Below are 26,930 nucleotides of genomic sequence, written 5' to 3'. Positions count from 1 at the left end.
GTTGGGGATCCACTTTGTTTGGGAGACACAAAGGTTTAAAAAAATAAAGACACACGGGTCCCCGCTCCCAAAAAGTTAAAACTGTCCAGTGAGTTAGTGATACTGATTGGATAGAATAACTGTGTGCCAGGTAATGTGGGAAAATATTTCTGCCTTTGAGAACCTTAGGTTCTAAAGGAGGGGTGGGAAGTCGGCAGGAGGTAATTGTCATCAACTTATATTTCAAAAGCACTATATAGATATAAACATATAAAGTATATATATGTGTGTGTATATACACATACATACATATAAACACACGTGTGGCTATGTGTATATACATATATACATTTTATATACATATATACACGTATATATATTCTCCTTGATATCCTAACAGTGACCCTGAGCAAAGCCCTTTACCCTTGGGCCTCAGCTTCTTCACCTGTAAAATGAGATGGTTAGGCTAAATGGCTTCTGAAGTCTCCTTAACTTCTGAATTCTATGATCCCATAAACAATCAACAAGCATTAATTTAACATTTATTGTGTGCCAGGCACTGTGCTGGGGATCCTAAGGGATCCCTCTAGGCAATGGACCTATGATTTCAGTGGTAAGGAGAACTCCTGAGGAAATTCTACCAATGCAGGTTGGCAGATGACTAGGGGGAGGGAGTCAGGAAAGACCTCATGTAGAAGATAACACTTGGGCTGATACTTGAAGGAAACCTGGAATTCTGAGAGAGGAGAGGAAAGTGAGGAGAAAGTACATTCCAGGCATGGGGAACATGAAGGCAAAGACATGAAAGTGGGCCATAGATTACTTTGTATGAGAAACAACATGGAGGCCAGTTTGTCTGGACCACACTGGTGATTTAAAAGTAAATCTTGGGGCAGCTAGGTGGCATAGTGGATGGGGCATAGGACCTGAGTTCAAATACAGCCTCAGACACTTACTAGCCATGTAACCCTGGGCAAGTCACTTAACACCAGTGGAATGGAATGGAAAGGAAAGGGGAAAGGGAAAAAGGGGAGAAGGAAAGAAAGAGGAGAAAGGAGACGGAGAGGGACAGGGAGAGGAGAGGAGAGGAGAGAAAGGAAGATGGTCTTTGATCTTGGTTTTTTTTCAGATGGGGAAAAAGATTCATATTTAGGTAGGGGTTGAATGAGATTGGCTCTCAGGTTACTTCCGAGATTCTATAATTCTTTCTACCTAAAAGGGGATAGCCAATTAATTATTAAAGGATGACATCTAGGTGGGAACCCTTCTCCTTTCCCACCATTCACCAGAGCACTGATGTTCAATCTTCCTCACCTGCATGTTCTCTCTTATCCATTATGATAGGTGAGGCACACATATACGCCATCTGTTATATACACACACAATAGATACACACATTAATTCCACTCTATGAAAGGTACAGTGTGCACTGCTGAACACATATAAGCAGAGAGGACGAAGGGCGGGCCCACAGCATTGCTTTTTATAAGTTAAAAGCTTTTTGTGAGAAGGGGCTTGGGGTGGGGGGAGTCTGCCCCACTCTCATAAAGGATGTGAATTGTTCCCTCTCTGCCATTATTTTATAGCATTATGTCATGGGCAATTCACCCTGTGACAGGAAGAAAGTACCAATTGTCCAACCAACTAATGCCATGAATCACCTCCACCCAGGGGCCTCTGTTCACTTTGCATTAAGTAAGTAGTTAGTGCTCCAAAAACCTGGGCCTCCCCCTGGCTTTGGGCTGGACTCCTCCGTTCTCTAAGATGAATATTTAATGCCTGCAAATGAACTGAAACCTAGCCCCACGCACTGGGTCCTGGGTAGCCCATCCATGTATTAACATCCTGACTCTGGTTTCCAGATATGACAATAAGTACCCAGACGTGAAGATGCAACTTGTATTATCAATGAAGTTCCAGGAAACAGAGAGAGGGCACAGCTAATATTGTACTGAGTCCAGCTGAATCACCGAGGAGGGAGGGAAGGAGGGCTCTTGCGCTAATAACAGACAGTGCACTCTGCAGCTCACCATGATCCCTGCCAGAAGCCTTTACTTACCATTTATCTTTGGTTGTCTAATTGAATTGATAATTGCATCTTTGGACTATCCCCAGACACGTGTCCAGTGAGCTGAAGGATGCATTCTCCCAGCAGGGAGGAGGGCAAGCTGTCAATGTGAGGATGTTTGTTAGGCAGCTCAGCCTCCACTTGCTAATTTGCTCAGAGGGACTGTTTGATTCCTTCACGGAGAGATGCTAGAGAAGGAACGTCTAACAACAACCCTGGTGACAGTAGCAATGTAAACAAAAGGACATTCAAATGAAGCCAAATGCAAAGTGATTGTAAGGACCAATCTTGGTCCCGAAGAACTCCCAGTTCTAGAGAGAGGTGAGTGCAACAGGCTGAGGTCGTCCTATACACGTCAGATGAGAACACTGTGCTGGTTGGTTCCATTTGCTATTTTTTTGTTTTTGTTATAAAAGGGTCACTGGGTGTCAGAAATAACCGTGATAGTAATTTTTTAAAGGCATGAATAAACTTTGTACAGAACACTGGACTTGGAATCAGGAAAACCTGAATTCAAATCCTGCCTCAGAAAGCTGTGCTCAGTTTTCCCATCTGTAAAGTAAGTGGAGAAGACTTGATGGTCTTTAAGGTCCCTTTGATCTCTAAATCTATGACCTTGTGATCCCATATATAGAAAAAAGAGGCCATGTTTTTAGAAAGATAGAATTTCTTCTTGCACTTTTCTCTCTACTTTTTCCACCCCCAAATTTCAAAGCAGTAAGTTAATATAGACCTAGAAAAATGCTCGGCTTTAAGCTAACATCTACCTATGTAGACATGCAGATTTAGAATAAGGTCATTCAAACCTCTCCCCTCATTTTGCAGATGAAGCAACTGGAGAGGGGATATGTCTTAAGTGGGATTTGAACCCAGGTCCTTTGCCTCCAAATCCATTCCTCTTTACAGTACACTGTGGTGTCTTCCCTCTTTCTGAATCTATTTAACAAAAGCTGAATAGCAAACAGCGGAGAGGCAGTATAGTGCAGTAGAAAGGGCATGGGAATTGTGTCACAAGACCTGGATTCAAATTCTGTCTCTGCTACTTATAACTCCATGACGTTGGGTAAGAAATCCCCCTTCTTTGGACCTTAGGTTCCTCATCTGCAAAATGAGGGGGTCTCACTAGTCGATCTCTATGGTCTCTCTCAACTCTGAATTGATGGTCTCCTGAAATATTTATTGGGTAGCAAAGCAGTGAAAGTCCTGGGGTGGGGGGTGAGGGGTGCAGCCCAGTAGCTATTTGAACCCTGGATCAAAAAGGGCCAGACTCCAAAGGATGATGTCTAAGATTCCTCCCAGCTCTACAGTCTATCATCCCAAATGGAAGCTATGAAATCTCTCTTGTGCATTCTTCAGTGGTAGAAAAAGGAGTCTCTAAATAAGGTCATCTTGCTAGATGCTTGCAAATCAGCTTAAAACTAGCTCTGCACAACTTGTCCTGGGCAGCTCATTTATCTATTAACATCCTGACTCTGGTCACCACATATGAAAATAAGTGACCAGTCATGGAACTACATCCTGCCTTGCCAATGAAATTTCGAGAAGCAAAGAGATGGTATGGCTAAGGCTGAATCACCAAAGAGAGAGAAATCGATCAATACACATTCATTAATTGCCTACTATGTGCCCAGCACTAAGTGCTAGGGATGCAAAAAGAGGCAAAATACAGACCTTGCCCTCAAAGAGCTTACAATTCAATGGGAAATAGTCCTTGACAGCATGTTCTCCAGTCCGTGACGATTATTGGTAGCTTTTAAGGTGGCTATTTAGCCAAGAAGATCTAAGACCAGAAGAAAGAAGCACCCTTCAACAAGGAAGGAGTTGCCCTGCCACTGACTCTGAGCAAACTGCCACCCTCCTCCCCTTGCCCCATAGTTTCCTCATTTGTAAAATGAGTGGGTTAGATTCAATGGTCTCTGATGCCACTCCTAGCTATAAATCTATGATCTTACAATTTGTGCTGGGCAAAGACTTCCAAAGCTGCTTCTGGTCTGTCTCACATTTTCCAAAACCCAAAAAGAAAACAGGAGGAATTCAGCAGAGGCACTGAACTCTTCTAATAGAGGGAAGGTAACAGGATGGCAGGGGCTCAGCCTGAAAGAACCACAGTCTGGAAGAACCAGGATGTTGTCCCTCCCCTCTCCCCCTGCCGCCTTTTCCCTTACCCCCTGAACCCAGGACAGTTCCCTGACAAGTATCCGGATGACCTGGCTGAACAACAGCTGATTCACCACGAAAGAAAGAATCAGTCATCCCTTCCTTGTACATCCTAGTTAAAAGAGGCAGGGCACAGGGCATGGGAGAATTCAGCCCCTGGCAGCTCCCAATAGCCACAGAATTGCCTTCAATTCCTCATTCAACTTCTGCCCAAAGGCACGTGTCTTCTGCAGCTGTGAGAGGAGGTGATGGCTTCCAGTTGGCTTCCCTTGGGAACCATGCTGAGCGGAGGCTGGCTACTTCCTCCCCGGCACTGCACACCTGCCATAGAAACCCTATTTGTTGGAGGGGATAAAACAAGGGAGAGTGCGCTAAACTAAGAGCGGAAAACAATTCCCCTTATGAGCCCATGCCCAGTGTCCCACGGTGATAGAGCCCACGTGCTCTCTCTCTAACAGAGTATGACATTTTCCCTCTGGACATGAGAGAACCTTATTTTAATGTTTTAATAAAGGTTTTATCTGATAGCTTCAGTTCCACTGTACTGACTTTAAATACCCTCCTCTCATTTTCTTAATAAAAGCACTATTGCAATGTGGGCCATGAACACAGTATGCCCGACCCATAGTCAGCCATCTTTCCTTCCAGGGCAAATTTCTTATTCTCAGACCATCTTTGTAATTCATGATATGAAAGTCATACAAAGAATAAGTAATTGAGCGAAAAGGGGAAGTTAGTTGTTTAGGGGCTTCTGTGATGCTGAAAGAGTGTATTCAATAAATTTTTAAGAGCTCTAAATGTTGGTGTTCTGGGGGCAAAACTTCAGTTGCCCCACCCTAGTTATAGCTCTGATGGCTGGAGTTAAGACTGGCTAACCGCTGAGCTAAGAAATGTCCACAATTCATTTAGCTAGAGAGGAAGGAAAGTCTTCAGATAAGTTCTAGCTTAGGGATGATGGAACAGGAACATTAAAATGGTACAGAAAATGATTCTGATGAGGAAGAAAAGGACGAGCTGTTTAAAGAGACACAGAAGAGGAAAGATATCTTAGAGCTGGGGGATCAAAGGGCTCCCTTCATGTATTTGAAGAGCTGTCCCAGGAAAGACATTTTGTTAATACTCTATTCCAACAAATGCCTTGGCTTTGAGGTAATGGTGTCCTCTGGCTGAATAGTGAAAGTGAACTCATTGGGGTTTACTTAACCCCAAAGTAAAGGACCTAACCCCTTAATGACTAGAAGGCAATTCTCTAAGACTATAAGATGCAGATGAGCTATTGATCTGTATTAGTGGATGATGTTTCCATCCTGGGAGTTCCTTCCATGAATGAAATCACCAAAATTTTAAACTATGTCATAGCGGGGATTTGTGAGACAAAGCTTAGGATGGAAGACCCACAAGAGTACCTTCAACTTGGGGTGGTAGTTCCCCAGGGGACTCAACCCTTGAGTATCATTTGGGAGGTAGCTTCATAAGGGGGCCCTCTTCTCCAACTAAAACTTTTTTTCCAGTTGGCCCTCTTATGACAAGGACTCCACACCCTTTTTCATCTTAGTTGCCCTCCTTAGGAACATTCACAAGGTCTGGAACTAGCCTTCCCCCAAGGATTACCTGGACTGCCTCCCTGGGCCCTTCTAAGTCCTCTCCCTCCCTTGTCCTAGACCCCAAGTACCACCAGTTGCTGGCATTCTTTTATCAAGAAGCAAGCCCTGCTTCGTGGACCACACCTCCATGAAGTCACTGCTAGCTCTGGCTTGATGAACAACTTCACTAGAAACCTGGGGCAGCTTCCAAGAAAAGTCAGAGCATGGATGACATGTGTGTGAGCAGGATGGAGTAGATGCATCCTTTTCCTGCATCTGGATGAGCCATGATCATCTCTTGTAATTTGTGATTAATAATAGAAGTTTCTCCCTAGCACCGTCTGCGTAGTGAGCTTAATGCAATATTTCGTGTTTGCCAGCCAGCTGCTCTTCTACCATCCTGACAGTAACTAATATCTTTGCATAAGGAGACAGTCTACAAGTAAATCAATTAATTCCTATTTGGCTGGTAGACAGCTGCTGTTCTTCTGCAGGATAATTAGATGTACTCTTCATTTATTAATTGACCAGAGCAGGCACGGCTGCTTTTTTGACACACACCTTACTTCCTTCTAAAGGTTGACATGTGGGGCTGATACTTATCATTGTTCACACACCACACATGGGAGAGGGGGATCCCTTTCCCTCCTTAATTCTTATTCCTAAGAGAGCATTTGTCATGTAAGAGAGGTAGCATGGAGTAGGGGACAGAAGACTGGTTTTGGAGAGAAGAAGACCTGGGTTCAAGTCCTGCCTCTGACATATACTGGCTGTGGGATATTAGGCAAAGCATTTAATCTCTCATTGCTCCCCTAGGTGCTTCTCTAAGACCATTAATTGCAAGCGAGTTGTTAATGTATACTAGTAGATGGAGTTTCCATCTTGGGAATTCCTTACAGGATTGAAATCACCATAGTTTTAAAAAATGTTCCTTATGGGATACAAGAGTAAGCACTGTTTATAGTTGGAAGGGACCTCAAAGGTCTTTTAGTATAGCATCCCAACCAACCTAAGGGAAGCCCCCACCCAATACTGTCCTCAAGAAGGAATTTTTCTGCCTGTAATTGAAGATCCCCAGTGACAGAGATATTCGAGACAAGGCAGCAATAGAGTCATCTCTTTACATCACTATCTCATTAAGCAGTCCTGATTATTAGGAAGTTTTTACTTGTATTGAGCCTAAATATGTCTCCCTGTCACTTCCACCCACCACCCCTTGTTCTATCCTTTGACGTCAAGGAGAACTGGTCTAATTCACTTGCCGGATATCTCTCCCACCCTCATCCCCCAAATAAACCGTTTCTCCTCTAGATTAACTAACTCAACTCTTTCAATTGGTCCTCAAATGACATGACTTCAAGTCCTGGCAAGTTCCAGGTACCACCTAGCTTGAAAACATGGTTCTTAAAATTTGGTCTTCTTAATAAGAGAGCTCTCTGGAAGTGGGAGGAGAAGGGAGAAAGAAACATTTGGAATTGAATATAATAAACAAACAGAAGATATAAAAATATATTTTTTAAAAACATGGTGTCCTTGACTTTGTTCAATCTAACAAACATTTATCAAGCACATGTTAGATGCTGGGGATATAAAAACAGAAGAGAAAGTAGAAAATGGCTGACAGTATTGACACATACAGGTAATCTGGGGATTATGCAGATAATCTGGAGAGGACAGAATAAGCACTAAGAGGATCAGGAAAGACTTCCTGGAGGAGGTAGCACAAGATCTGAGCCTTGAAGGAAGCTAGGTATGGCAAGAGATGGTGGTGAGCAGCACATTCAGTCCAGGCATACAGGAACCACCTGTGCAAAGACACAGAATGTGGAGATGAAGAGCCAAGTAAAGAACAGTAAAGAAGCTAATTGGCATGAACACTGTCTATGCAGCGAAATAAATTAGCAGAACCATCCAATCACAGAAACATCAGCTATACAGCAGGAAGGGACCTTGGAGGTCATCTAACCCAACTCCATCATCTTACAGCTGAGGAGACTAGAGCCTGGCAAGATCAGGTGATTTGCCTAAGGTGTTACACAGGTAATTAGCATTGGAGGTAGAATTGAATCCATGTCTCCTGACTCCAGAACCAACATGATTTCCAGTATGCCACAGGCATCCAGAGTCATTAGATTGTAAGCTCCTTAAGGGCAGGAACTGTCTTTTGTCTCATTTTGTGTCCCCATTGCTTAGCACAGTGCCTGGCACATAGCAGGCACTTAACAAATGCTGACTAATTAATTGATTTAGTTTAATTTAATGTAGATTAGTTTAGTTGATTAATTAATTGATTGATATTGATTCTGTACCTATAAACCCCCATGAGGAAAATAGATTTTTAAAATATTACAATGAATTCATTTCAATATTTTTAAATGAGCTATATGAAGATGATGACCCATCAATAAAAATATGTGTTGAGATATTTTCCCAGCAGTGGCGATGAGTTCATGTTGAGTCCTCCCCACTCTCTTCAATGGCATTCTTATGACTAATGATATTAATTTCTGGGAAAACAGGCTGGGGCTGAAGATGGCCAAATTCTCTTCTACCATAACAGAGCCTTGGAGGTCTTAGGTCAGGTCTCCTCTTCTTGGATTGGTAGCAATGGGGGTGGGGCAGTAGATGGAAAAGGATCTCTATATCCTCCCTTGACCACAGCAATGATGGATTAAACCATCAAGCAATTAAAGGATGTGGAGTAGAAAGGAAACACAACAGCGAGTGAAAATGGGGAACTGGGAATTTAATCCCAGTCCAGCTACTTACTAATTGACTCTGTTACCATAGGGTCACAGACAAAAGGCTGGAAGGGACCAGAGATTATGCAAGTCACCCTCTGCCCCATTTGACAGATGAGGGCTTGCCCAAGTTCATACAAGAAGTGACAGTGAAGATCTGAAATGCAGGTCCTCCGATACCCAATTCAACACTTTATCTCCTGTACCCGTCTTGATCAACCCACTGGACTCCTCTGGTCCTCAGTTCCCTCACCTGTATAATGATGAGGTTGGAGTCTGAGGTACCTCCTAACTCTAAATATATGATCCTGTCACCCCCATGCGCCTCAGTTTCTACATCTGTAAAAAGAGAGTGTTAGACCAGATGGTCTAAACCTAGGCTCCTATAGTCCTATAAACTATCCCCCAAAGAGAGAATCACAGGGGACCAGGGAGAAGGAAGGACCAGTTTTTGCCAGTCTAGCACATGGGATAATTATGTCTGATTAATTGCTAGCAACTCAGCTCTGCTTTGCCAGCTGAGTCTGGTCAGAGGCAGGACTGCCCACAGATACACTTAGCCCTCAAATATGCAGTCAGCAACTACTGAACTGTCAGCAACTTGCTGTTGGTGGATCTGATCAGCAATTAGGTTTTATATTTAGACTTGGGAGACAGCACAGAATGGGGAAAATTACAAGACACCCAGTGGTGGTATTTTTTTTTCTAAGAATACCCGATACAAATATCATTTTCGCCAACTTTCTTTTTATCCTCTAGAACAGTAGGAGCTTGAGCTAAAATAAGAAAACTGAGGATATAAAAGAAATTTGTAACATTTTCCGGAGGGGCTTCTGGCCCTTGCTCATCCATTGACATGGAATTCTCTTCTGAAACACAGCTTTACTCGTCTTCTCTATACATTTCTGACATCCAAGTCAATACTAGTTCCCTCCTGCTAAAAGGCATTTTTCTTTTTATTTGCTACAGGATTGTAGGTTTAGAGCTAGGCAGGTTCTTTTACCCTTTCACTTTCCAGGTGAGGAAATTGGGGTTGAGAAAGGGTGGAAGTGACTTACCCAAGGTCACATGAGTAAGTGCCAAGGGGTGGATTTGAACTCAGGCCAGCTTTTAAGGTAAATGCAAAGAGAGAACCAAGAGAAAATTGCATCACCAGGAACAAAATTATTTCTGAGCAACAGGAGGGAGCTTAGCTTATGATCACACCATTCCTGGTTGGCTGTCCATTTTTACATTTTTGGTGGCTTGGCTGGCAGGGAAAGACAGCTGACAGAATGTGACTGAGCCACCTTGGGTGTTAAGATTTAAAGGTCTCATCATATGGAACTGAAGCCCAGAAGGAGAAACGGGTTCCCTTTCCTCTCCCGATTCCACACCACATCCCCCCACAGCAGCCCAGATTAACTTCACGATTTCTTCAGAAAAAGAGCAGCTTGCCAGCCAGGCTTGTGGAGGAGTAGGACAGAATCGTGGCTTGAGAAAAAGCAAAGGCAGGGAGATGTTGAGTCTGGTCAGAACATTCACAAAGAAGCAAAGTGATATTCATATATTTCCCTCATGAAGGGATTATGATGAGTATTGTTGTTCAGTTATTTCAGTTATGTCCGACTCTTGGTGATCCCATTTGGGGTTTTCTTAGCGGAGATCCTGAGTGGTTTGCCATTTCCTTCTCCAGTTCATTTTATGATGAGGAGACTGAGGTGAACAGGGTCAAGTGACATGCCCAGGGTCACACAACTAGTAAGTTATCTAAAGCTGGATTTGAACTCAGGAAGATGAATCTTCCTGATTCCACCCCAGTGCTCCATCCTACCTGCACCTATGTTGAGTGTACTCTTAGCTCAAGGTGCTCTCAGAAAACCAAATGATATCCTTCAGCTTCCTCACCTGCAGAATGAAGTAGTTGACTAGAGGACCTCTAAGGTTACTTTCCAGCTGGTAAGCCACCATCCTATGATTTCCCTAGGCTTCAGTTTCCTCATCTATACAAAGGGGGTTTGGCTTCAATGGTATCTAAGATCCCTTCCGGCTCTAAGTACAGCATAGACTATGTGCTTAAAAAGTCTTAGGAAGTCCTGAGAACTGGAGACATGCAAAGAAGTCTAGACAAGCAAGTGGGAGGGAAAAGGGAGTTCCACTAAGAGTTTCCACGTAGATGTCTTGGTAGATGGCTACCAAGTGGTAGTGGTAGCTACCGGTGGTAGCCGAATAGGCAATAAGCAAGTTCCCAAGTAGTCACCCAGGAGAGGGGGTATGGGTCTTATTAATGCCAAAAAAGAAAGGAGAACATCAGCAGCTACTAGCCTATCTGCCTATTTCTCCACATTCCTTTCATGCAATTAAGAGACAGATGCACTGAGGACATTGTTGATTTGAGTAGGAACAAAGAACATTCCACAAGAAGAATAAAATAAAACTACTTCCCCTTCACCAATTGTTTAAAGGGAATGGTTATTTTTTCCATTTGGATTTTTCATCATATTCCTAGTCACAAAATTGCTTGGCCTGGTATTCCCCATAACAACACAGTCAGAAAAGTGGGAGCAGATCAATAGTTTTATTTGGGAGAACAAAGTGACCTGAGAACAGAAGATGCCAACGGATGGATAGAAATGGTTAACGTCTGCAAATCATCCCATGCTCCCCTTGTCGCCACCCCCAAGGAAAACTGCTCCTATTAAGTCTTAGGCACTCAACTTGTATCCAAAGCAAAAGCTGAATAAAGGTCCCTGCCTCTCATTCTCCACCATCAAGCAATTCATGCACCAAATGGGGCCTGAAGAAAAACCTCCCTGGTTTGCTATGTCCACACAGCACCTAGAGACGACGCATTGATACTTATCTCCCCAAATTGAACATAACGTTCTTGAGAGTAGGATATAGTTTGGTCTTCCCATCCCCAGTGCCTGGCACTATCTAAAAACTTAATACATTGACTGTTGATTGTTTGATTAAATTACTGGGAGAATTTGTTCATTGTGGAAAGACAAATCAGATATTTCAGTCTTCAAAGTGGGTTTTCAAGTGTCTGGCTAATTTCAGCAAGGAGAAAATCAAAGCAGACAACTTAAACCCCAAAGGGAATAGTGGGAAAGTGTTAGATCCTGAGTCTAATGTGTTTGAACCCTGGAGTCAAAGTTCAAATCCTGCCTATTAGACTATGGGTAAATCATTTCTTTAAGACTCTGTTTCCTCACCTGTAAAACAGGGATAGAAACATCTTATGGTACCTATTGTGAAATTGTATATCAAGTACTTGGTAAACTTTATCTAAATGTCAACTATTTCTTTTATATTTTGAAATGGATTTTCAAGCATACCTTTCATTTGATCAAGGGGAAAAAATCAAACTAGACAGCTTAAGCCCCAAAGTAAATGGGAACGAGATACAGCAGGGAAAGAAAGGGTCCTAAAATTACTTACTTTATTCAGACATCTACTCTAAAACAAGAAAGCTGCTAAGTGTTGTGTAGACCCAGTTCCAGCCAAATACATACAATAGAAAGGAGTACCAGACAAAACAAGACAAAGAGGTGATTATTTGGATCTTTAAGTCCACCCCCTTCTCACCCCCCATGCCCCCAAATACAGCCTTCCCACTACAGTCTGGCACAGTGGTTCTAGGATTGAGGAGCTATGATGCCTATGTATAGTCCTTCATTTCTGGATGATCTCTGACAGGGTACAGTCAGATATCAAGGAGCCTTGAGGTTGCCAATAACCAAGTGACTAAACTTTCAACTTTCCTCCATCACTTTCAAAGGTTTTATTCTTTTTCACTCAAGCCCTAGCTGTTGTTTCTCAGACTCTCTCTTTGGTTTTCTGTTTGGTGATAGCATATCCAGCACTAATAAATATTCTAGCAAAGAAAAGGAGTGGGAAAATTGACCACAAGAGATGGCTGGGCATCTTTAAGGTTAATCATCATGGCTCTAGGGTCCCCTAATACTGTTCTTACTCCCTGTACTTAGGGGCATGGAGTGGGCTAGAATTTATTCATCCCAAAGAGTAACGCTTTTCATAGTCAACAGGCACTGGAAACGTTTACTGCCTTGTTAAAGCTACATTGAGGCAGATTTATTAGGATAGTCACTTAACAAAAAGCCCCAACACACAAATAATTGAGCATTGCCAAATGTGTTGAGTGAGGTATAACTCAATGGGTACTTGTTAGATTTTAGAATCAGATGGAGAGCTTGCCCACATGAAATTCTTCCTCCAGCCCTCTGATGGAGGTCATCTCCCCACCAAAAACCCTAGTGAAGCAAACCCAGCTGATGGAATCAGTCTATCCAACCCCCAAAATCTCATTTCTATGTTTTCCCGGAGGCCTTGAAATCAGTCTATGCAGCCCCAAAATTCCCATTACTATGTTTTCCCACTGGTCATTGGAATCAGTCTATTCAATTCTCAAATTCCCATTGCTATGTTTTCCCAGCAGCTCTTGGAACCAGTCTATGCAGCCCCCAAATTCCCACTGCTATATTTTCCAGCAGTCTATGCAACCCCCAAATTCCCATTGCTATGCTTTTCCAGTAGCCCTGGGAATCAGTCTATGCAACCCCCAAATTCCCATTGCTATGCTTTTCCAGTAGCCCTGGGAATCAGTCTATGCAACCCCCAAATTCCCATTGCTATGCTTTTCCAGTAGCCCTTGCACCAGCAACTGTAGTTTTTATCTGACTTGTCCAATCCTGGCCTCGCCTGCCATATAAGTAGAACTTCAAATTGAGATAACCCACCAAGTTCTGAGACATTTCCTTTTTCGTTTCTGGCCACAAAGTTCCATTCTATAGAGTACAATAATAGTAAAATAAGACCAGAGATAGAGGAGAATTTGTGCTTGGCAGAAGCAAATTTTGAATGCAAACAGGAAGCTACTTTTAAATCCTTCAGCAAGAAGTCCCTAAGTTGGACTGAAGATGTGATATCAAAGCACTTACCTGAGTTGGGTTGTAGAGTTCCTGAAGTGGGCTCCGTGAGCCCTTCCGACAACAGATGTCCATTCCAAAGGGATTCCTCCTCATGACTGAGAAAAGAGAGGAGATGGGACATTAGCAGTGAAGAACACAGAATGATTTTTTTATTAAAATAGAAAAGAAAGAGAATTAGGCAGGGAGAGCAAGAGAGAGGGAGGGTGGGAGGTTCCTGTTTGTCCTTCGTTTTTGAAGAGGACCATGACATCAGGAAGTTGGTGTCACGTCTTGAAGGTGAATTGGATTTGAGTGAGGGAGGGCTGTGCAAAATAACCAGCCTCACTTTCTTCTCTGGAGCCATCTGGGTCCAGTGGCTGAAGATCAGGACGACTGCAGATGGCCCGCAGGTGGGGAGGAAGATAGGAGGGAAGGAAGGAGGGAAGGAACAGATAATGGCCACCACCCAGACTTTCCTTCTGCTAAAAGCTCCAGCTGCACTGGTACCTCAAAGCCAGAGAAGCTGCCAGAGTCTTTCCTAACACTCCTTCTTCCTGCCTGGAACTCCCTCCCTCCTTCCTCACCTCCAAAGCTGAGATCAGGCACCATGTTCTACATGAAACCTTTCCCTTTCCCAGCTGCTAGTGCCTTACCACCCCCCCAGCTCCCATTGCTTTGTACATATTTTTATATACTTATTATGCTCATATTGTCTCTTGCTAACAGACAGTAAGTTACTTGAAGGGAAAGACTTTCATCTTTGTGCCTGCATCCCTAGTGACTGACACACACGCTTAATAAGTGCTCTTTGACTGACTGATGGATAGAGATGATATTCATGGTGGATATGGACAAGAAAAAATGACTATTCTTGGCACTATAAAGGAGAGGACGCAAACAATTTGGGGGTGGGAGGTAGGGCGGGGGCTGGAATACAGATTCTGCTGCTGACATAGAAGTCATCTGGCCTGGTCTCACAAACTTGCCTTCTGATACAGAGTAAGGTGCTTTACTTCTTCTGAGCTCATCTGTAAAATGGGATAATAACACTTGTCTTGCCTATCTGTACATTTGAGATCATAGCATTAGAGCTAGAAAGGTCCCCAGGGGCCATTGAGTTCAACCAAGAGGTGAAACAATTTGCCTAAAGCCACACCAACACAAAGGAGCAGAGTTGGGATTTGAATTCTGGACCTCTGCCTTTGCCTCTCAATTCCCTGCTCTTCCCTCTGCATCACTCTATCTCCTGGTCCATAAAGGAACACATTTAGAACTAGAAGGGTCCTTAAGAGCCATTAAGTCTAATCCCTTCATTTTACAGATGGGGAAACCAAGGCACAGAGAGGTTAAGTGTCTTGTCCAGTGCCACATGGCTAATGTCTGAAGCAGGATTTGAACCTAGGTCTTTCTGATTCCAAGTCTACTATCCCATACTATTCAGTGAGTGCTTACTGAAGGTGATCAGATAAGATGGCTTGGAGGAGTCATGGTGACTATGGAAAGAGGGGTGCTCGCATTGATGAGTAACAACACCACCATTTGTTTAGGACTTAGGTTGACAAAACACTCCTTACAAAACCTCTTCCAAGAGTTTGCCTGGTCAGTACAAAATATATTCCCTACATATCAACCAGCCCCATGAGCTTTTCTAATTTATATTTGAAAAATAAGACCAGGGAAAGGGATAGAAAGAAAGCTTTAGCCAAACATAGTATATAAAAGTCATTAGGTTTTGAACAGCCACGATTCAAAACACTAGTTCTTTGTTCCTCAACAGTCACCCTGGAAAAGAATAATTCTACTGTTACTTTCCTTTAAATTTATTGCTTTGCTCTTTCGTTTCCATGAAAAATGAGGTAAGCACCCCCTGTTTCTAGGATGGGACTTAAGGATGCAATGGCTTTTCTTTGGAGAAATACCAGACATGATAGCTTGTGCCTGTAGTCCCAACTGTGGAGGAGGCTGAGGGTGGTGGATCAAGAGTTCTGAGACGCATCGGGCTAACCCAATCCAGTGCTGGCACTTAGTCTGGCATTGGTGTGGTGAGCCCCTAGGAATGGGGGGGGCCACCAGGTTACCTGTGGAGGAGCAAACTAGCCTAGGCTGGAAACAGAGAATGTCAAAGTTCACGTTCCAATGAGAGTAGGGTTGGGCCCATGAGTAGTCCATCCCTGTACTTCCAGACTGGAAAGGAAGGAGGGAAGGAGGAAGGGAAGAGAAGGGAATGGAAGGAGGAAGGGAAGAGAAGGAGGAAGAGAAGGGAAGAAGGAAGAGAAGGGAAGGAGGAAGGGAAGAGAAAGGAAGGAAAGGAAAGGGAAGGAAGGTATTGATTCTCTCTCTGTTCTTTGTAGAAAGGACACTCCATTCCCTCTTGTTGCACCTTTGCACTGGCCATTCCCCATACCTGGAATGCCTCCTCACCTCACCTCCACCTTTTAGAATCCTCTTCCATCAAGATACAATGTAAGTACCTACTTTCTACAGCCTTTCCTGATCCCCCTCCCCAGCTGCTAGTGCTCTCCCTTCCTGATTACCTTTTATTTATTTGTATTTATTATTTTAATATTTATTCAGTACCTATAGATATGTGTGTGACACACACATACATTTATCATTTCATCCATTAGAATATAAGCTCTATGAGAAAAGTGATGGTATCAGTTTTTGTATTTGTATCCCTAGCACCTAGCACACAGTAGGCGCTTAATAAATGCTTATGGAATGAATAAAATATCAGGTATAATGATGTGGAAGATTACACTCATGTCATGTGAGGTTTCACCAGCTGAACACCAGTAGACACCATCCCCCCAATATGTCAGCACCCAGGGAGAGGAACAGCTAGCGTGAAAACTCATCCACAGAATCCGTTAAATCCGATTTTACAAGCAGCAATGCTATTTAATTGGTTTATTTTCCTAATAAAAAAGGATTTAAAAGGCCTTGCCTGTGGGAGGTCTGTGATGGGAGCCTTCTGCCTATGGCCTTCCTCTTTCTGCACTCACTTCAGCTTGAGGTCCCCTCCCCATTCAGTTTCTCCTTTCTGGGGACACTCTCCCTCCTGTCCTCTGTCTCTTGGAATCCCTGGCTTCTTTTCAGACTCAGTTCAAGCATTACCCTCTGCAGAAAGAAGGCCATTCCCAGCCCCCTTATCTGCTGGTGCCTGCCCCTCCAAGGCTGCCTTCCATCTGCTCTCAATGCATCTTGCACATACTTGTCGTCTCCCCCAGCAGAATGTAGGTTCCTTGAGGGCAGGGACTGCTTTTTGCTTTTTTCGCGTTATCTCCTCAATGCCTAGCACAGGGCCTGGCACAGAAGTCATCCTTAAAAATAGTTGCTAATTGATCTTCATTTCTAGCATTTCAGATACGGAAAACCAAGCACTAAATAGCTCAGAAACCAGAAACCTACAAAGATTCCATAAGAGACTGTAAGCTCCTTGAGGGCAGGTACTCTTAATTTTTGCCTCAGTATCTCCTCCATCTAGCACAGAGCCTGGATTTAAAAAAAATAGAACTATGGTTTCACTGCCATAGGGGATGCTCAGTAAGTACATTCCATCTACCAATGCCAATCTTTAGCTCCTACTCTGTAACACATAGTCTTAGGGGCACAGACAGCAGAGTCACACAGCTAGTAAGTATCAGAGGTAACATTTGAATCCAAGTCTTCTGACTCCAAAACCAGGGACCTTTCCATATCCCACACTACCCCACACACCTGTCTGTGGTCACATTTACAAAGGCAGTCAACATTAGAGTTGGGATTTGAACCCAGGGCTCCTGATTTCATATCCTACCTGGGATTCTACAATATTCAACACTTTCCACTAGGAAACTAGGAGTCAACCTGCCCACCTTTGAATGTTATCTCAAGCTACTCACCCACTTTTTAAATTTCTGAATGACAATGAGCTCACTGACAGTGACCATGAGCTCTCAGCTTCATTTCCCCCTCTTTGGACTTCACCATCTCATCTAACCACCCTTCTCCCTCTGGAGCATCCCTTTGCCCTTCCAGCTCTCTTCTACCATGTATGAGTTCCTTCTTTGGCTTCCATTTTGGGGAGGTGCCCAGGCTGGCTATCTTTCCATTACTAATAATTTCTCCCTCCATCCTTTTCAGCTGCCTTGTTATATGTTGTCTTCCCCCATTAGAAAATAAGTTTCTTGAGAGCAGACCTCTCTTCTTTTTTTCCATTAGTGTCTTCAGCACTCAGCATGATGGCTAAGGGCTTAATAAATTGTTATTACCTACCTACCTCTGCCCTCCTTCCTCCTAGCCACCTAACAAATCTGTCTTTCACTGCCTTGACTACAGGTTGACTACATTATCACCTACAGGAAATGTGGCAGACTAGAGAATAGCCATCCCTGGATTCTGATCAAGTAATCACAGAATGTCACAGCTAGAAAGGTCTTTGGATACAGTCTCAAGCTCTCCTTCAATGAAAGGCTCAAGGTCACTGCCAAAAGCTCCCAAAGGATCTGCTTGAGGTATGTATCAGTGTTCTTTCCACCAGCTTCCAACACCCTCTGGGTCATTCACGTTTTTTGCTTTTCTCCCTTCTAAATTCCCATCAATAAACTCGAATCATGCCAATTTGCACCCAATCCCTCTGGTCCAGCAACAGCATCCTGGCATCAGGCAGAGACCACAAAATGACAGGCTCCTAATGTTGCTTTCCTGCTACCTCCTGAGTACCACCCATCACTAAACAGAATCGTTCTCACATCAGTTCTCTTGATGTGCCATTCATTTCATGAGCATAGAGGAAGAAAGTACTCGGGAATCTGGAAGGCTGTCTTAAGAATTGAGTAATTCTTGCCCCCTCTCCCCTCACATGCACAAAGTTCAGTGGTTAGTGCTAGCTAGACCTGGGTCCTGAGCCTAAGTCTTCTGAGTCCCAACTCAGCCCTCTTTCCATTGTACATGCAACCTATGAATCTGACTCCCCCACTCCCTAATCAATTCCTCCCAGATCCTGCAATAGACAAGAAAAAAGCAGGGCCATCAGCACAGTCCAGTGAAAAAGCTTTGGCTCTTTTGTGGGTCCAAGGAAACTATTCTGGGTCACAGTTCCCTCATCTGTAAAATGAAAGGGTTGAACCAGATTGCCTCTATGGTACCTTCTAGCTCTCAATTAGGAGTTCTTAACCTAGGATCTGAGGTTTTAGGGTTTAGGGTTTTTTTTTAGTATTTACTAACAATCTTCTGATATAATTTGTTCCCTTAGTAATTCTATGTATTTTATTCTATGCCATTATTCTGAATGGAGGTGGGGAGATCTCCTGGGCTTCACCAGACTGACAAAGGGCTCCATGCCACTAAAAAGTTAAGAACTCTTGGTCTAGAATCTATGGTCAGATTCTTGTACAGGTCACTGAGGTTTCAGGTGCCTTGGTTTCCTCATCTGTAAAATAAGAGGATTGAACTAGATGTCTTTTGAGCTCTAAATCAATAAGTATGACTGAGGCTAGGTACATAGTTGGTGCTTAATAAATGTTTATTGATTGTTCTGTAAAATGAGGGGGTTGGACTCAATGACCTCAGAGATCCCTTCCAGCTCTAAGCCCATAGGCTATCCCATGTTCTTCAGTATGAAACCCTCCTCCACCAAACCTTGGCAGAACACCAGCACTGAATTCTAACACAGCTGCTGGCTTTTAACTGATGTCGAAACACCCTGATCTGCTGAGAGCCTGCAGATAATTACTCCCAATTCCAGACCTAGAGGGTGGAAAAGTGGCAATTTTCAGTGGCAGGGATGATTTGACCCAACACGTGGATGGAAGGTGGTGATGTCCTTTCTCCCCACGTACCAGCCTTTCTACAAAAAATCCTCTGGCAGAGGGAGGGAGAAGGTTGGCCAAAACTGTTAGGTTACATGAAGGGCAAATGATATACAGCTTCTGTGAGATGGCAATAATCCTATGAAAGGAAATACATCTTCAATTTCCCTAGGCTATCTCCAATCCCTCCTCCCACTCAATACCACCTCCTCCAGGAAGCCCTCCCTGATCTGCCTAAGGACAATGGATCTTTCCCTCCCCCAAAGCACTCTAGACTTTATCTAGGCAACTAGCACATTCTTACATCATGTACCTGCCCTGCTGAATAATCAATTTTTTGAGGGCAGAGAATACGAATGATTCACCTTTGCAGACCCCGAAGCCTAGCAATGAGGTCCTGTATGTGGTTTTGTTGAGGTTCAGGGACACCCCAAAATGTTGAGGTGTATGGTGTATGTGTGGCAGGGTTGTCTCAAAAAAAATTGATCGGACTATCTTAAAATCAAGTAAAGGCATTTATGCTGGGTAGCACAATATATCAAACAGGCTCCTCTACCCCTAAAGGGACAGCAGCTTAAGGGAGACCCCAGCTTAAGGGGGGACAGCTCCTTAAGACAGAGAGCCCCCCAAGAGAGAGGGCTCCTTAAGAGAGATGCCCACTGCTCCCTTAAGGGAGACACCCACTTAAAAAGTACACCTCCTAAAGAGAGAAGTGCACTAGCCAGGAGAAGCTAGGGATTCTTACAGAGGAAAACCCACCTTTGGTGGGGGAGATGAGGTAACCAGGGACACAGAGGCAAGGCGGTGGGGTTAGTTCAGAGTTTCAAGCATTATCTAGGCACATCATTATTACATTGTTCAGCCCAGGGAAGAGGGGCCCTGTTAGTTTTGGTATTTCTTTGACCAGTCTACTTGAATCTCATTGTCTCCTAAAGCAGAAAACAACCTCTACAATAAATGATAAAAGGAAAGGTTTCAAAGAAACCTGGAAAGACTTGTATGGACTGATACAGAATGAAGTGAACAGAACCAGGAGAACAATTTATACAATAACAATAATATGATAGAGACAAACAACTTTGAAAGATTTGGGAACTTTGATCAACACAATGACCTATACCATAGAATAAAAATTGATTGAAGTGAATAAATGAACAAACAATTCCTTAATCAAAATTTGAAACCATTCCCATAGGGCCATTGCAAGGAAAGGGCTCTGTAAACCTGAAACTCCTTAGAAAAATGAGGCGATAGGGGTTTTTTTGTTTGTTTTTTACTAAACATACACTATGAGCAGGAGCTTGGGCTAAGTACTGGGGATGCAAAGGGGCATAGGACACAGACCCTTTCCCTAAGAAATCTGTAATCTAATAGGGTGAAGATATCACACACGCAAATAATTGTGTTGGAATATGATGGAACAGAGAAGGTGAGATATGCAGGAGGGCAATCTCCTTGCGGAAATGGAAGAGGGAAATCCCAATCTAGCTGGGCCAGGAGCAAAGAGCAGCAACACAGATCAGGCTTTGGCATTTGATGTGTTAGAAATGCTAACAATTCTACCAGGTAGACCCCAAGAGGCTGAGTGGGATCTGTTTCTGCTGCTGGTTAGGCTGTCAATTACTCCAACCCAACTGGAGATGTCTTCCTAACCCAACTAGAGTCATATCACAACGTCAATGTATTTCTGTAGTCACAGGACTTCAGAGCTCAGAGGGATCATGGTCACTTGAGTTACCTGTACCAGAACGTGGCCTAGAACTCCTATCTAGGCAGAGTGGATGGGGCGCTGGGCTTGGCAATGGGAAAAACGTGTTCAAATCCCATCTCTGATACAGACTAGGTATGGCATCCTGGACAAGTCATTTTATTTCTCTAGGGCTCAATTTCATCTGTAAAATGATGGTTTTGGATTAGATACCGTCTAAGGTCACATTCAGATCTAAATCTTCAATCCCACAAGCTCCTGGCCCATAGACCAGCCACGTTTTCACCATACCACCCAGAGAATTTGTGTTGTCTTTTGGTTCTGTTGTTCACTCACTTCCCAGGCTGTCATTTCTAGGGTTTGCAGATCTTGCCAGCAAAAACCGGGGATGCCTGAAGAAGTAATTGCCATACAGATGGACTGGATGATGGTATAGTAGAAGGAAGGCTAGATTTAGAGTGGGAGGCGGTAGGTTTTGATCCCAATTCTTTAATTTGCTTCCTGTGAGACCTTGAGCAAATTACTTGGGACTCAGTTCCTTCATCTGTAAAATAGGGGAAGGGGTTCCGATAGATAACCTCTAATCTAAGGTGCCTTCTAGCTTTAAATCTATAATCTTACAATGACAGTGGTAAGATGCTCCTCCCATCAAGGTACTTAAGGATTGAGTAAGAGGCCTTAACCTGGGGTCTGTAAACACGGTTTTAAGATAGATAGATAGATAGATATGATAATTATATTTCAATATAATTGGTTTCCATTGCTATCCTTTGTATTTGTTATGCTTTTAAAAACATGACTTTGAGAAGGGGTTCAGAGGCTTAAATAGACAGCTCAAGGGGCCCCTGTCACAAAATAGGTTAAGAACGCCTGGTAAAGAGTGTTAGATACTAAGTGTTTCAGTTGATTTAATTCAGTTACTATTTATAGTGTACCCAGAGGCCTTTGGGCAGTATGGTATCCTTCAGGACTAATGCCATCTACTGAATCTTTCTTTCCATCTCAATTAGCTGTCCCTTCCATCCCATTAATACCTCACTGATTCAAAGAGCCTCTCCTAGAGGTAATTAATATCACAGGCAGCTTAAATCTGAATGTCCATTTGGGGGAGCCCATTATCTCTCCCAGGTTTTTCTGAGAAATGAATGATGAGAACAGAAAATAAGCTGATCACAAGATAGGGACAAATCATAACAAGTAGGTAAGGAAGGACTCCAATGATATCCTCAAAATCGCAGGAACTACTTCAGCAGAGAGGGTGGGCCTCGAATGGCAGCTTCATTGGCGGGAACCATGGATAAGAGCTGCACAGAATTAGCAGGTATAGATGGATGGCAATTCATATCAATGAATACTCACCCCAAACACACCAAACATCACAGAGTGATGACTGGCCTGTCAGGGCCCATGAAGGACGGTGAGTGACTTATTTGGCCTTCGGGGGCTATAGGTTCACTTATGAATCCCTCGGTCCTGGTGGGCAGGACTGGGCATCGCCCAGATGTAAATGCATCTGCAGCAGAAAGGAGCGAGGACATTCAGTTCTGAACTCCCAAGAAAAGACATCACTGCCTTTTAGTCCACAACAGTTTTCTGAGATTGATGGTCAGGGAAACCATCCTTGGAGTGACTTTAAATACTCAGCCTTAACAAATTAAGTTGTCAAGTATTTTAGCTGTCATCAAGAGAATTGACCATGAGGCATATCAATCGAAAGTGACAAGCTCTGGGACAACTCTCTCCAGGCTATCAGAAGCCTCTTCTTTCTCTGACCATGGGCAGGGAAGTGTTCATAGTGGTCAGAGCTAGAGTGAAAGGAGTATAATCCCCTCATTCTGTGGATTAAGGAATGAGGCACAGAGGGATTAAGCAACTGGCCCAGGGTTACTTAGGTTGTTTAAAAAAGAGCTAGGATTTAGGTTTTCAAGGTCCCCCAAAGACCCAAGGTCTTTTCACTTTTCAACTCTGCCTCAAATTTGCCTGTAACATCATTTTTTTTTTCTAAGAAATTATCACATTTTGAGAAGAAATAGTCATTTGATTTTATTATTGAAAAGACAGCTCAAGCAATTTGGGTTTATGGGCAGCTAGGTGGTGAAACAGAAAGAGCACTGGGCTTGGAAATACAATAACTCATCTTCATGAGTTCAAATTCAGCCTCAGATACTTCCTAGCTGTGTGACCCTAAACAAGTCACTTCACCTTGTTTGCCTCAGTTCCCTCCTGTGAAATGAGCTGGAGAAGGAAATGGCAAACCACTGCAGTATCTGCCAAGAAAACCCCAAATGAGGCCACGAAGACTCAGACGTGCTTCAACAACAACAGCTGTGGGCTCACAGAGTTAGGGCTAGAAGGACCTCAGAAGCCATGCAGCCTAAACCTCCAGGAAACTGAGGCTGTGACAAGTTAAATGACTCACCCAAAGTCACACAGGTATAAGTGCTAGAGCCTAGATTTGGACCCTGGGGTCCTCAAGACTCCCAAACCAAGGCTCTTTCTCTGCACCATTTCGCATTCCCATTTAGTTTGGGTGAAATTATTTCAAAATCTTTTGAGGATGTTTTTTTGCTGGAGGCAGGAAGTGGGTAGGTATGAGGATTATAGAAGACATTTAGTGTGAGAAAGGATAGTAAAGGCAAGGCAAGAAGCCTTTAATAAGCACTCGCTTTGTGCCCTGCACTGTGCTAAATGCTGGAGCTACAAATGGAAGCGAAAAGAAAGTCCTGCCCCTCAGGGAGCTCACATTTGAATGGGGGAGACTGGAGAGGGGGAGGTGCAGAGAAGATACTCCTCCAGAGACTTGGTGGCAATGACCAGAGAGTCAAAAACACCAAAGGGAGGGAAATGAAGCCTGGTTGACCTGAGGTACCCAAAAGGAATTTAGCAATGGGAGAAGGGGGCTGGAGTCCCAAGGTGAGAAGGCAGCCAAGTCCCCAGATGGGAGCACAGCTGGGAGGGAGATTAAGAAGAGGAAACATGCTCAGAGGGGTCTTGACTTGTCCACTGAAGTAAGCAAAAGAGCCAAGATCTGAACCCAGGTTCTCCGAATACAAGTCCTCTAATTCTCCCACCATTGTGCCTAGGTTGAGCAGAAATTACAGCCATTTGCCAGATAGCTCCTTACAGGGGCTTGACAACATATGTTGCCTTGAGAGAAACCCAACTTAGGGAAATGAGATGTTTTCTTGAGACTATGAGGATAAATAGATGCAGAGACAAGAAGGGGAACCAGGAAATGTCAGTAATATAAATACAGGGAATACGTCAGAAACGCATTAGTTTGTTGCTAAACTAACAGATGACAAATTTCCATACCACGAATCAAGGCCTCAAAATAGCCTGGAGAACTCAACAAATAAACCATACTATAGCTGGACCCACAGTCCAGGCACAGGCAAAATTGCTGCCCATAATCACCCAGGCAAAATGCTGATCCATCAAACATATGAGCACGTTTTCAACATGTGGTTTTCAACAGTGGTTAGACAACCAGACTTGAAGAGGGCCAGGAAGATCTGGATTCAAGTCCTGACTCTGCCCTAGACTGGCTGTGTGACTCTGGACAAATAATTTTCTCTTTAAATCATCCCCATCGCCAGTCGTCTTGATTTTTGTCTTGCCATTGACTCTGGAGGAGAGAGTGAGGCTGATGACTTTACACAGGCCTGCCCTACTCATATCCAATTCATATGTAAGTCAAGACACCATCCTCCTGGTGTCATCTGTCCTCTTCAAGAACAAAGAATGAACAATAACAATCTTCCTGTCTGCTTCCTGTCCCTGGACCAAGGATGCTTTCAGCGACCCCACAGAACCTGAGTTTACATCCTATCAGCTTTATTCAAGGCAAAGAGTAGTTGCCTTGTCCATCTTTGCACTCATACATGGAACATCAAATATAAATATAAAAATATAGCAAGATATCAACTTCTCCTTGGTCCCTTTCTATCTGAACTCAATCAAATGTTCAACAATTTATTGAGTGTATGATGCTTGGCCCTACAGATAGAAATACAAAAAATGAAACAATCCCTGCTCTATCTCCATAAGTTAAAAAAATATAAGATTGAGAAAAATGATGATGACACTACATATCATACTAGTAAGTAGTGGAGGCTACATATGGAGAAAGTATTTATCGTTTAGACAGCATTTACACACCCATTATATATCCCAAGATTTGGAAGCTGAGGCTTAGAGATTGTCACAGTGACCACACAGTTGACAAATGGTAAAGCCAGGACTCAGAGTTCTGACGGCTAATCAAAATACTTTCTCATAGCACCAAGAAATTTTAGGTAGAAAAACAATCACGTGAGTTCGAAAAAAAGTCAAACCCCTACCTCAGCCTTCCAATCAGAAATTAGGAATCCAGCACTGTGGAATTGTGAACACTTGAGCTATGTTTCTGAAATGGTAAAAGTCAGGAAAAGGGTAAGATTATTTTAGTCTGGGTCCCTCAAGTGTTCCTCCAGTTGAGAGCATTTATAGACCAATAACACACCAAAAGCCCACACACGAAGTCATTCCCATTGACTTTCCCATAAAGAAAAGGCAACTTAATAATGTCAAAATGCCATACTTGCCTGAATGACCTTAAACTTTTTGGAGAAAAAAAAGTTTATAAGACCAAACAATTCTACATCAATGGGAGGAAAATATTTAGAGACAGGGGATGCTCTGGGGAAAGATTATTGACCTTTTTGGTGTCATGGACCCCACGGGCAGTCTGAAGTATGTGGGCCTCTTCTCAGAATAGTGTTTTTAAATGCATAAAATAAAATACTCAGGATTACAAGGGAAACTGATTATACAGTTGTCAAAATATTTTTTTAAAAAACATGTTCATGGATCCCTGCCCTAGGCTAACACTCTTAGTTTACAAATGAGAAAACTGAGGCTCAAAGATGTTAACGGACTCATGTCTCAGGTCAAGGAATTAGGAAAGGGAGGAGGAGTGGCACAGAGACCTCCTGATTCACAAGCTCTCAAAGTAGCTGGCTCACTAACCATTTTCAAGGTTCTCCTGCCTGTTTGCAAATGGGTACTTTTTAGATAGGAATTTCTCATAAAGATGAAGCCATGTTATGGGAACTCATAAGAAGGAATTGTGAAATGAGGGTGTTTTCCGTGAGTAGAAAGTGAAGTAATAATAGAAAAGAAGAAATTTCATTCCTTTCTTCCAGAAATTGTAGAATGTAAGGTTTCTGACAGCCGGAATGATTTACATTTTTGCCTTTGTCTTTCAGTACCAAGCCTAGCTACTGACACGCATGAAGCACACGGTATTTAATAAATGGTCATTGCAACTTGTTTGGTCCTAAAGAAGAGATGTGAATATGTACCACCCTTACCTTCTTTATAAAGGTGGGGGGTCAATGGGTTTGGAACACTGCATACACTGTTAATGTGTTGGTTAATTTGGGGAATGACTTTTTAATTTTTTTTATCACAAGGGCAGGAACATTAAGTAGGAGAGTAGGGAGGGTTGTGTGCAGAAATAAAAGCGAAGGAAAAACAAGAGATATCAATAAAACATTTTAAATCCTGGGGTGGGGGGGGAAGCTTTGTGAATTGCATTGAAAAGGCATCATCAAAAGAATGCTAAACTTGAAGTCAGGAAACCCGGGCTGGAATCCTAAATAGCTCCAGGATCATGAACATGAGGACCAAAGTTCAAATTCTGTCTTAGACACTTGCTAGCCATGGCACCCCGGGCAAGTCATTTGATCTCTGTCTGCCTCTGTTTTTTGAAGGGAGTTTATCAGCTGTTTATTATACAGTGTATTTCATGTTAGAGTTATCCCTTAACTCCTCGAAGCCTTGGTTGGCTCATCTGTAAAATGGGGGTGAAAATGCCCTGTAGACACCCAACTGACATGTCTGCTCTGAGGAAAGTAACTTATAAATTTTAAAATGCTATAGAATGTGAGGTATTATTTTTATAGATGGGCTTTTCAAGACCCTGCTGGAGAAGAGGAATCACCAT

At 43.1% G+C, this 26,930-nt stretch overlaps 1 protein-coding gene across 1 annotated transcript in view; it reads right to left on the bottom strand.

The window, feature by feature from the left end:
* Positions 1–26,930, bottom strand: part of CHST11 (carbohydrate sulfotransferase 11) — a 226,985-nt gene that overhangs the window by 166,050 nt on the left and 34,005 nt on the right. The window contains exon 2 of the mRNA XM_036761619.1: positions 13,472–13,557. Coding sequence (XP_036617514.1) covers positions 13,472–13,557 — 86 coding nt within the window. The remainder of the gene's footprint in view (positions 1–13,471; positions 13,558–26,930) is intronic.

The sequence above is a fragment of the Trichosurus vulpecula genome, chromosome 5 (genome assembly GCF_011100635.1).
Source record: "Trichosurus vulpecula isolate mTriVul1 chromosome 5, mTriVul1.pri, whole genome shotgun sequence".
Taxonomy (NCBI): Eukaryota; Metazoa; Chordata; class Mammalia; order Diprotodontia; family Phalangeridae; genus Trichosurus; species Trichosurus vulpecula.
The sequence above is the reverse complement of the archived record's forward strand: the minus strand, read 5'-3'. Positions and strand labels throughout refer to the sequence as shown.